Raw genomic sequence first — 12,275 nt, 5'->3', positions numbered from 1 at the left:
TTACTCTTCAGTGGAAAATAGTTCGATCGACCAACGGCACGGCCGAACCGAGGAAATAAGATTATGCAGAGTTTATTGCATCCGATAGTCACAAAGTTCACGTTGCATTTGACAAATAAACGATGGCGCATGTAGGTATAGCATAAGGAGCGAGCAAGAGCATCGGATAGAAACCTATCACCTACACCGCCCTGTCACACGGCTTGCATCATTGGACAATGGCACACAGACGAGATAACCCTGTATTTTATGAACAAATGGTGTCACAATCGCACTGGCCATTTGATCTACACCTCCACCATTGGTCCATAAGCGTAAAATGACAGTAACATGGCCTTGATGTTATCACTGACGACACGTGCATGTGGCCCACGCCAAGGGCGAGGTAGCATTACAATGGAAAAGTGTCATAGGCCACATTAAAGCCAGTTGTTAAATAAGGAACTTATGGATAACTTCAGGATAAACTTAAGGCCCGTGTACATATAGCTTATCGGCAGTCTGGCTCTATCAAACAAGGTGGGAAAATCAAAAATAGCTGCCATTTAAGATATAAAAAAGAATAAAACAACAGGATAAAAATCACGCAAATGCTGTTGACGCAAAATCCCAATGATCACTACTCATTAACTGACCACGCGGGCGGACCTCAATTACGGGTGAATCTATTAGAAACATATGTCACACAAAACACGTGTCAAAAGAAACGACGAGTTTCGGGTGAAACGCGGTCCGCATACACCAGTAATTCAGGATAAACTTAGGGCCCGTGTAGGTACATACATATCGCTTATCAGACTGGCTCTATCAAGCAAGGTGGGAAAATCAAAATGCTGCCATGAAGATGTAAAAAGCATAAAACAAAGCAGTAAAAATCACGTAAATGCTGTTGACGCAAAATCACAATAATCACTGCTCAGCAACTGATCAACGCGGGTGGACTCTAATCACACAAGGGCGAGGTTAATAGAAATATGCATAACGTATCACACACAAAACACATGTGTCAAAATGGACGAAACGACTTCCGGGTGAAATACGGTCCCTATACATCAACAACCACATCCAGACTAGCTGCAGACTAGTAGCTGTCACTGACTAGCTGTGACACTGAGCACCTTCGTACCACCAGGAGTGCAGGTCGGGCAGCACCGCGGTGCCGGGCTCCATGTGGCGTGACATGAGCTCGCACAGGCGGCACCAGCGCTCCCTGGGCGCGAACCGATACTGACTCCGCCACCGGTGGTAGCGCGCCAGCGCCGTTCCGTTGCTGGCCAGCCAGCGGAGGTGATCGGCCAGCTCCTGAGGCCCGGCAAAATCGTCCACGTGCAAGAAGGAGTCGGGCGGCGCAAGAGCCTCGTACTCGGCCCTGGTGGCGCCGCGAGCCACCGGCACTAGGCCGACGTGCAGCGCGTTAAAAAACTTCTCCGTCACATAGTCGCGGCACAGCGAGTTCTCGAACGCCAGGTAAAACAGATGCGAGCGCGCCAGGTGCTGGTAGCACTGCAGCGCGCCGGGCCGCGGGCACGGCCGGCCCGAGCACGCGCCGAACTCGTCGACGGCGATGTAGCGCCGCAGCTGGGCCACGTAGTCCTCACGGCGCCCGTCGGTGGAACAGTGCGACACCACCCATGCCACGAGCGGCCCGCCGGGCGGCACCACGCCCGGCGGGGGCGTCAGCTCCGACTGCCGGTCCTGAGTCACCGCCAGTGACTGGGACTCGTTGCAGGCGACCAGGCGGAAGTACGGCATGTGCACGTCCGAGTCACGCCGGTAGGTGAGTGTGATGTTGAAGGCCGAGTTCAGCGGCCCGAGCAGCATGTCCAGCTGCGGCGGAGACTCGTGCACGTAATAGGCGTACAGCTGGCGCGGCGAGCGCTCAGCCGGCAGGTCCAACACGCTCATGTCGGCGCCGTGGAACAGAACGGCGTCCGCCAGACGCAAGTACCGCCGGTCGTTGGTGGCCACGCAGTTGTTGACCTGCGGGGGGGGAGAGAGAGGGAAAGAGAGGGAGAGAGAGAGAGAGAGAGAGAGAGAGAGAGAGAGAGAGAGAGAGAGAGAGAGAGAGAGAGAGAGAGAGAGAGAGAGAGAGAGAGAGAGAGAGAGAGAGAGAGAGAGAGAGAGAGAGAGAGAGAGAGAGAGAGAGAGAGAGAGAGAGAGAGAGAGAGAGAGAGAGAGAGAGAGAGGAGAGAGAGAGAGAGAGAGAGAGAGAGGAGAGAGAGAGAGAGAGAGAGAGAGAGAGAGAGAGAGAGAGAGAGAGAGAGAGAGAGAGAGAGAGAGAGAGATGAGAGAGAGAGAGAGAGAGAGAGAGAGAGAGAGAGAGAGAGAGAGAGAGAGAGAGAGAGAGAGAGAGAGAGAGAGAGAGAGAGAGAGAGAGAGAGAGAGAGAGAGAGAGAGAGAGAGAGAGAGAGAGAGAGAGAGAGAGAGAGAGAGAGAGAGAGAGAGAGAGAGAGAGAGAGAGAGAGAGAGAGAGAGAGAGAGAGAGAGAGAGAGAGAGAGAGAGAGAGAGAGAGAGAGAGGAGAGAGAGAGAGAGAGAGAGAGAGAGAGAGCGGAATCGGGGAGTCACAAACAACATAAAATACATACCACGCAGTGAAACAAGGACAGGCTTGATGTCGAATTCAGATAATGCGGGAAAGTTCCTTAACCCGCGCACCGACGGGGGGCGGATATCCGCCCCCCCCCCCCTGAGGTTTTTCGCAAATAGCGGGAAAAACGCGGCGCGTAGCGCCGCGAAATTTGGTATGACTATTCCCTCATCAATTTTACACATCGTGTGCAAGTTTGAACCTCCTACCTTTTAAGGTCAGGTCACCAGGTCACTTTGAATGACCCAACCTCAAGCCACTTTTTTGCAACTTTGTCACCGTGCCAGAGCTACAGTAGATGTCGGAGGCCTTTGAAAGTCGCAGGATGTTATAAGGTCATTAGTAGCTACAATTTGTATATCTCGGAATTTTGATATCGGTGACCTAAGGTCAGGTCAATTTCGCGACCTCCCCATTATAAGTCAATGGGGGAAAAATCAACTCCCTATTTTTACCACTAAAACGGGTCGGAATGGCCCCATATACCATACATGACTTCATATACGATCAACCTTCACTACCTTGAGGTCTGTTTTGCTGTTGGGCAGCTGTGAGGTCATGTGACGTCATCAAAGGTCACCAAAGGTTTTTGGCCAATAACTCCGTACAGGAACAAGATACAGCCGCGTGGATGGTCTCATTGTGTTCAGCTCATCAAGACGCATCGAATGATATACATGTTGACCTCGAGGTCACGTGACCTGAGATCAACCTTTGACCTTGACCTTTCGAGGTCAACATATATATCATTCGATGCGGATTGACGAGAGGATCACGATGATGCCCTTAGTTTGTTCCTATCTTGACTAATTCGAAAGTTATTCGAGAAAAAACTCTCCATATCTAGCACCGCCATTTTGACTTTTTCGACCCCTGTGACGTCATCTTTGACCTGACCTGAAAATGACCTTAGTAAAAATTGTAGATCTTGACCGTGCGTATCCGATGCCGTTTACCGCTTGTCGCTATCTTGCTTTGTTCTCGAGATCTCAGGGGGGGGGGCGGTCATCCGCCCCCCCCCCCCCCGTCGGTGCGAAGTTGGCGCAGACCCCCGTCGGTGCGCGGGTTAAAGTTCCTCACCGGGCATTTGGCGAACGGTCTCCGGCCGAAGCCGTCGAAGGCCACATTCTGGAAGAAGGGTGTCCAGTAGAGGAGCAGGTGCGTGTTGTTGAGCTCGGCGGCGTTCAGCTCTGGCGCACGGTACAACGCCTGGTTGATGAACCGGTTTCTGACATAGTACACCAATGCCTGGTGGTGTTTGGCGGACCAGAAGGTGTAAGCCACCGACAGCAGCACAAAGACGCCCAACAGAATATAACTCTTCTTTCTTGTTATCTTTAATACTTGGCATGCCTGAAAGAACCGCAGAGTAAACTTGGAATACGGGTAGCGAATACAAGTATCCAACATACGACTTAGGCACTAAGGTACTACTGGGGGAAATTTATATTCAATTACCCTACACGTAGGTACCAAAGTCACAGAATCGTTTACCATTTTGAATTATGAAGACGGGTACGATTTCGTGCTGATATTTTGAGAGCTTTGTCAGAGGCGTATCCACGGCCAGTTTCTGGCAGGCATGTTTTCGCCAAACAAGAGCTCCCCGCCAATGAGGACTGATAGGGTATTTAATGAAGTGTAGACTCTAAATGCAGCGAGATAAACTTTGCAAGATGTTAAATGAAGTGAAATCGATGTCTTAAACGCATATACATTATAAAATATATTGAAGCGTGTGCATAGGCAGATGTACATAGGCAAGAGAAATAACGTCAGAGAAATAAGGGGGCATCACACGAAAGTAATCTCGGTCACGCAAGGGAGTAGAGTAAAAATTTTAAGTGTAACTATATCTGCATTCAAAGACGATGTGCTATTTCAAATCGGTTTCATACATAAGTAAGCATAATGAAATGTGTAGGCGGATGAACGTATCAGGGGGGAAGAAAGTGTGTGCATGCGTGCGTGTGTGTGTGGTGAAAGTGTGACTACTGACAAATCAATATAGTATATGTGGGTTATACAATAGGATGCATATATGGGTTAATTAACAATGTTATTAGCAGGGCTGAGGAGTCGGTCGGAGTCGACAGTTCTGCCTGGAATCGGTCGGAGTTGGAGTCGGAGTCGCTAAAATCTTACCGAATCCGACTCCGGAGCCGGAGTTAACTATACATACATCATACATGGCTGAACATCATGCCCTGCACCTGGCGATACTACGCTCGTTGACCTTTCGAAATAAGATGATGTCGAAAAAAGCCATAGTCCTGTTTTGGACAAACGTTTTTAGCGAAAGAAGCAGAAGACGGCGAAATCACCAGAACCTACTTTTCAATTCTGCATGTTATTTATAAAGCATATCTGCAATGCAAGGCCTAGGAAGCACAATGGATCGTGTCAGGCAAAATAAAAGCATATCAACTTTGAACCTTATTATCATGATAAGGATTTGAAAAGGAACAGAGAAACGTCCAGAGGCAGAGCTTGAGTCGGAGTCGGAGTCGGAGTCACCCTAAAATCCATCGACTCCGCAGCCCTGGTTCAAACCTGCACAACATGTGTAAAATTGATTTAGTGATAGTCATGCCAAATTTCGAGGAGCTACGCGCCGCGTTTTTTTTTCCCTCGCGTTAATGAAAAACTGGGGGGGGGGATAACCGCCCCGTCGCCGCGGGTAAACCATCGCACGTATTGGTGTTTTGCCAGCCGCGAACGTATAATGGGGGGGGGGGGAGGTCCGTTGAACCCCCCCCCCCTTGCCGTTTCGCCCCTGATCGAGCTAGAGCTTCGCGGAAAATCGGGCGTGTTGCCCGTGACGAGAGGAAGCCGATGATACCCAATTTTAACACGCGCACTGCAGCGGGTCTGAGCCGAACACGAACTGCAGGGGGGGGGGGGGTGAAAACAACAACCCCCCTGAGATCTCAAAAACGGCGCAACGTAGCGACAAGCGGTAAACGGCGTTGGATAGGTTGAGATGATATCTACAAGAAATACTTAGATCATTTTTGGGTCAGGTCAAAAACGAGGTCAGCAGAGGTCACCAAACTCAAAATGTTGCGATTTTTTAGCGATCTCGACATCCCTCCATATTTCCCGCTTTATCTCGGGAACTAGATGAGCTAGAAAGTTGCGAAAAAAAAACATTCGATATCTGTTGAAACGTTCTTTCGCTGAGCTGTCCTCAGATTTGACCTAAGGTCAACGGTTCAGCCTATAGAGGTCATGTAATGTCAGATCAATATTGCAAATTTTCCGGAAATGCTTTTTCTGCAATAACTTTTCTTCCCAAAGAGATAGAGAAATAATTCACACACCATCGCCATCGTTCTTAGCTCGTCAAGGCGCATCGAATGGTATATAATATGACCTCGAAAGGTCAATTTCAAAAGTTGACCTCAGGTCAAGGTCATGACCTGACCGAAATAGGTCATGTTGCATATCATTCGATCCGCATTGACGAGACAAACACGATAAACGTGAAACGGAGTCTCTATCTCTATTCAATTAAAAGTTATTGAAGAAAAACCGTTGGTGACCTCAGGTGACCTGAGATCGAGGTCATGTTAGGTCAAAGATAGACCAAACTAGGTCAAGTTGCATCTTGATCGACGCGTCTTGATAAAATGAGCGGGATGGTGAAAGAATGACGTTTCTATGTCCCATACTTCTCGAGTTATGTCCGAAATTGCATGCCGGGCCCCAAAAAGTGATCTGACCTAAGGTCACAGTAATAAAAATTTCGAAATATACAAAATGTTCCTTATGGTCTCCTAATATATTTCTGAAAGTTTCATAGCATTCAGTCAAATGGTGTGGGTGTAGCACAGCGTCAAACTTTTTATGAGGTGAGGTCACTTATCGTGACCTGGTGACCTGACCTTGCATGACCTAACACTAATGTTTTCATAGGTGATGTAAAATTGTTTGATGAACAGCTATACAAAGTTTCAAAGTCGTAGCTTCACTGGTTTTTGAGTTGCAGCCAAAAAACCAGAGGGGGGTTGAACCCCCCCCCCTGCAGTGCGCGTGTTAAGGTCCTAGGTCATTGGTTAACCTTCCAGGTCAAGTCAATGACCCAAAAGCCGGAAAAGCGAGACCTGTTAGAAAACGTCGTAAAGCGTGGCTGATGTAGGGTTTATCGGGGTGCTGACTGCTGATCACGCATATCATGTTAGTTTTGATCACAGATAATGTATTCATGCTATTTAGGCCAGGTCGGGTCGGATCAGGTCAGGCCAGGTCATCCAGTAAGGATTTTGCCGGGTAGTCCACGATAGATCGACAAAAAAAAATTGACACCCAAAATCCACATATTCTATTTTTCGTTAAAACTGGTCTATGGGGTTGTGATGGGCGGGGAAGCCAACTGTGGCAAGGATTTTTTTCTTCGAACAACAGTTTCCGAAATATAGCCTCGGCTAATTTCTGGAGGTCACGCTGCAACCCTATGTTTGGCGGCTTATAACTCAGAAACTATTGGTTTTCTATGAGAAATACTTTATATCGTTCAACTCGCAATCAGCCAATGAACATTTTGGCTATCTCGGACTTTCAATTTTTAAAAATTTTAATTACGTGACCTCTTGACCTATTTTTCGAAGAGTGACCTTGATATTTTCCCCACTGAAAGTTGCAATTTTGTCTGATGACAACCTTGTCAAATGTCATTCATATGCGATAATAAAAAAATGGCTTTCGGCCAACGTTGACCTCAGGTCAGGTCATTTTTGTGGCCTGCCCATTATTACCAGCGGGAGCGACAGAGAGACCTCGAGAACAAAGCAAGATAGCGACAAGCGGTAAACGGCATAGGGTACACACGGACAAAGTCTACAATTTTTACAAAGGTCATTTTCAGGTCAGGCCAAAGATGACGTTACAGGGCTAAAAATGTCAAAATAGCGGCGCTATAGTTTTTTTTTCTCGAATAACTTTCGATGCATCCCAGCAAGGAATAAACTAATAAATAGCACCATCGTGATCCTCTCGTCGACCCGTATCGAAACATGTATATGTGGATCTCGAAAGGACAAGGTCAAAAGTTGACCTCAGGTCACGTGACCTTAAGATCATCATGTGTATCATTCGATGCGCCTTGACGAGCTGAACACAATGAGCCCATCCGCACAGCTGTATCTCGAGCCTATAAGGAGTAATTAGCAAAAAAAAAACATTGGTGACCTTTGATGACCTTACATGACCTTATAGCTGCCCAAGAGCAAAAAAGGCCTCAAGGTATTCAAAGTTGATCGTATATAAAGTCACTCAAGGTATATTGGGCAATTCCGAAGCGTTTTAATGTAAAAATAAGGTAGCCGATTTATGCCCCATTGACTTTAAGTGGGGTGGTCAAGAAATTGACCTGACCTTAGGTCATCGATGTCGAAATTTAACCCGCGCACCGACGGGGGTCTGCGCCAACTTCGCACCGACGGGGGGGGGGGCGGATGACCGCCCCCCTGAGATTTCGAGAACGAAGCAAGATAGCGACAAGCAGTAAACGGCATCGGATACGCACGGACAAGGTCTACAATTTTTACTAAGGTCATTTTCAGGTCAGGTCAAAGATGACGTCACAGGGGTCGAAAAAGTCAAAATGGCGGCGCTAGATATGGAGAGAGTTTTTCTCGAATAACTTTCGAATTAGTCAAGATAGGAACAAACTAAGGGCATCATCGTGATTCTCTCGTCAATTCGCATCGAACGATATATATGTTGACCTCGAAAGGTCAAGGTCAAAGGTTGACCTCAGGTCACGTGACCTCGAGGTCATCATGTATATCATTCGATGCGTCTTGACGAGCTGAACACAATGAGACCATCCACGCGTCTGTATCTTGTTCCTGTACGGAGTTATTGGCAAAAAACCTTTGGTGACCTTTGATGACGTCACATGACCTTACAGCTGCCCAACAGCAAAACAGACCTCAAGGTAGTGAAGGTTCATCGTATATGAAGTCATGTATGGTATATGGGGCCATTCCGACCCGTTTTAGTGGTAAAAACAGGGAGTTGATTTTTCCCCCATTGACTTATAATGGGGAGGTCGCGAAATTGACCTGACCTTAGGTCACCGACATCAAAATTCCGAGATATACAAATTGTAGCTACTAATGACCTAATAACATCCTGCGACTTTCAAAGGCCTCCGACATCTACTGTAGCTCTGGCACGGTGACAAAGTTGCAAAAAAGTGACTTGAGGTTGGGTCATTCAAAGTGACCTGGTGACCTGAGCTTAAAAGTTAGGAGGTTCAAACTTGCACACCATGTGTAAAATTGATGAGAGAATAGTCGTAGCAAATTTCGCGGCGCTACGCGCCGCGGTTTTCCCGCTATTCGCGAAAAACCTCAGGGAGGCGGATATCCGCCCCCCTCCGTCGGTGCGCGGGTTAAAGCGAACTGGCGCTAGGCCAAGGCAAACACAATGGTGCCTGTTCCATGTCTCTCGCTCTAAAAGATCAAAAGATACAGTCAAAAGAGTTAAATTATTGTCCTGTGTTCAACGGGTGACCCCGGATGACCTTTCAGCGGGTCACTGATGCAAAGCTGCACCAATGCTATCAATAATAGCCTAACTCAACATGATTCAAAAGTATTTGAACGGGTAAGATGCATTTTGGTGGTAGCCGATATATCTGCCATTAACTTATAAAGGGTAGGTCACAAAAACGACCTGAACTGAGGTCAACGCAGGCCGAGAGCCACTTTTTTATTGTCGCATATGAAAGAAAACTGGTAGGTAAGGCTTTAATCGTCTCAGACAAAAATGCAACTTTCGGTGGGGAAAATATCAAGGTCACTCTTCAAAAAAAAAAAAAATAGGTCAAGAGGTCACGTGATCAAATTTTCAAAATTAAAAAACCGAGAAAGCCAAAATGTTCATTGGTTGATTGCGAGTTGAACAATATAAAGTTTTCCTCATAGAAAATCAATAGTTTCTGAGTTATAGGCCACCAAACATAGGGTTGCAGCGTGACCTCCAGAAATTGCCCGAGGCTATATCTCGGACAGGGGCGCGGGAACTACTTTCAGACTGGGGTGGGGGGTGGGGGAGGGCACACCATAATAGAGATCAACCTAGGGTACCCCCAAATCTAGTTTTCTCACCGGTTTTAGGCCACTTATTTTTCATCCCTTGGCTTTTTCATCAAAAAAGAAAACATTTGCAGAAAAGTGCGATATTCCGTCTCAAAGTTGTGGGGGCAACGCCCCTACGGCCCCAGAGTTGGAGGGGGGGGGGCAAGCTACCCCCACTGCCCCCCCCCCCCCCCCCCCAGTTCCCGCGCCTATGATCTCGGAAACCGTTGTTCGAAGAAAAAAATTCCTTGCCACAGCTGGCTTCCCCTCCCATCACAACCCATGGCATTAGGTACACCAATTTTAAGCAGAACATAACATATGAGGGCGTACGGCTTTGGTCGATCTATCGTGGAATGTCCCAGTAGGTGTCAAGTCACCGCTTCTGACAGCTTCGTAACATGTTACGAATGCACCAAAACTACTAGGTAAATGTTCAAATGGTTGCTAAATTCGAATTCAGCTCCAAAAACTAGCCAAGAAACCTGTGAAACTCGAAAAAGTGAGCCGAGGTCATCAAGGGTCAATGACCCAGCCTGACCTTCAGGTGACCTCGACACTCTCCCACCCTAATGCATGGGAGCAACATCATATCCCATGTTTGAACGCTTCAAACCACAAAAAGACTGCAAACGCGTGGATAATGCGAGCCGACATACGCCGAATCGCGATTCCGGCCGAACATGGCCTCGAGAAATAGGTCACAGGTCAAAGGTCACTTGGGTCAGGGTCATGACATTTTCAGAGTAGGTGTAAAATTGATCAACTCGAGGGTACTGAAAGTTTTGTCGGGATCGGCCGCTTTTTGCGCGAGTTATTCTCGAAAAACCATGGGGGTCCATCCGACCCCCCTCGGTACACATGCTAGGGTTAAATAAAAAATCGAAAAGATGCTCCACCTGCAATTTAGGGCGTTTTTTTATTTGGAACCATTTATAGCGGCGTGCAATGCACCATTTTCCCGTAAAAAGGTAAACTTTGCCATTTTTGAACGTTTTTTTTAAATTTTTTAATGGACAAGGGTGGGTCCCATAAATAAAAAATCAAAAAGATGAACCACCTGCATTTTAGGGCGTTCTTTCATATGTGACCAGTTGCAACGCCATGCAATGCACCATTTTCCCGAAAAAGGTGCACTGTAATTTTTAGGGCTTTTGATTTTTATAGGGACAAGTGTCCCTTAAGTTAAAAATAAGAAAAATGACCCACCTGCATTTTTGGCCGTGCTTTCATTTGGAACCATTTACACCGTGCAATTCACCTTTTTCCCGAAAAAGGTACCTACACTCTCATTTTTCAAGCTTTTTTGGGGGGGAGTCCATTCTTTTAATGGAATTCTAAGAGTGGTATTCATCACACAAGCATGTTACATTTGACCTACAACCCAGCTTTATGGCTATAGCTCAACGTTGCAAATTGTGTTGTGTTGGATGTTGGCTAACTTCACAGACATCCATTTCAAAGACAAGATTGAATCATGTACAACCTTAATATGTCTTGATTCTTTGTAAACTTATGAGACAGATACTGCCCCAATTCGAGATGCATGGTGAAGAAAGATAACTATTGAAAGGAATATTGGCAAAAACTAAAGTAAAAACACACAGATCAATAGCTTATGGGGATGGCAACACAATGTACTTATCTTTTATAAATCAAAGTAGTGGTTTTAGCCAAAAGTTCAAGAACTTACCATTGCTATTTGCCAGCATCACAGATATCTGTTGTAGTAATAGAACTGATGAGCTGTGAAAGGGATTCAGATTAGTCAACATTTCCTTTTAAGAGAAATAACCCAAGCTTTAATATTTTCACAAGTCACTTAATTACAAAAATTAAGATAAAAATGAAATCGTGTGTTTCATAATTCAGCTAGCAGCAATACAGGCCTATTTCAAATAACTTTTTAATGACTGGAAACAGCTTCTTCATGTCAGCATGGTAATCGAAATCAACATGCTAAAATTCAAAATATTTAGCACAAAAGGTCAAAGGATAAAAATATAAGTCCCCCACGGCCCACAACTCTAATTAGGGCCCCCAAGGTACAACCTGCTATGTATATACCAAATAGTAAATACCATTAATACATACTTAACAGTGCGTTCACTGGAGATGAGATAAACTGTGCTGCATCAATTTGAAGGTAGACATGCACAAATTTAAATTGATGCGCGCACATGCCGTGCTGCTGAAAGGGTCATCGACATGATAATTCTCAGAATCTGGAATCCCCATAAAAGTCCCTTTGATCGTCTGGACTAAGTTTGATTGGAATTAAGAATTTGCCCTTAAGAAGAATTAATTAAGAAGATTAAGAATTTGTACTGATTTGATTCACACATGTAAAACTTACAGATAGTATTTAGGGCCTTGGCCTTTATTTCTGGTAAAAGACCGAAACTACTTTAAAACACAGCAAAATTTAGCTAAAGAGTTGTAGGCTGTAATGATGCATATTAGCATTTTGAATTTTGTAAATTAGTTGCTTTTAGATTATTAGGGTGTGGTGTGGTAATGTTCATTTATTAGGCAAGGCCAAGTCAGTCAAGACTAGGTCTTCATTTTTCAGAGGCCTAATTTATAAGTCGATTTATT

At 45.9% G+C, this 12,275-nt stretch overlaps 1 protein-coding gene across 5 annotated transcripts; it reads right to left on the bottom strand.

Annotated features, from left to right (window-relative positions):
* Window positions 1-56: 56 nt before the first annotated feature.
* Window positions 57-12,108, bottom strand: LOC122380017 (alpha-(1,3)-fucosyltransferase 7-like). Of its 5 annotated transcripts, none has more exons than XM_043362759.1 (4): window positions 12,034-12,108; window positions 11,371-11,423; window positions 3,670-3,942; window positions 57-1,980 (listed from the first exon to the last, which is right to left on the bottom strand). In XM_043362759.1, the coding sequence occupies exons 2-4, from the start codon at window positions 11,371-11,373 to the stop codon at window positions 1,099-1,101; spliced, it is 1,158 nt and encodes a 385-aa protein (XP_043218694.1). In that variant the 5' UTR covers window positions 11,374-11,423; window positions 12,034-12,108; the 3' UTR covers window positions 57-1,098. The 5 variants fall into 5 exon arrangements, with proteins under 5 accessions (XP_043218694.1, XP_043218687.1, XP_043218701.1 ...); XM_043362752.1 differs by having other exon boundaries at window positions 11,772-12,041; XM_043362766.1 differs by having other exon boundaries at window positions 12,006-12,040.
* Between the last annotated feature and the right edge of the window lie 167 nt (window positions 12,109-12,275).

The sequence above is a fragment of the Amphibalanus amphitrite genome, unplaced genomic scaffold (assembly GCF_019059575.1).
Source record: "Amphibalanus amphitrite isolate SeventyFive unplaced genomic scaffold, NRLGWU_Aamphi_draft 000009F_arrow, whole genome shotgun sequence".
Taxonomy (NCBI): Eukaryota; Metazoa; Arthropoda; class Thecostraca; order Balanomorpha; family Balanidae; genus Amphibalanus; species Amphibalanus amphitrite.
The sequence above is the reverse complement of the archived record's forward strand: the minus strand, read 5'-3'. Positions and strand labels throughout refer to the sequence as shown.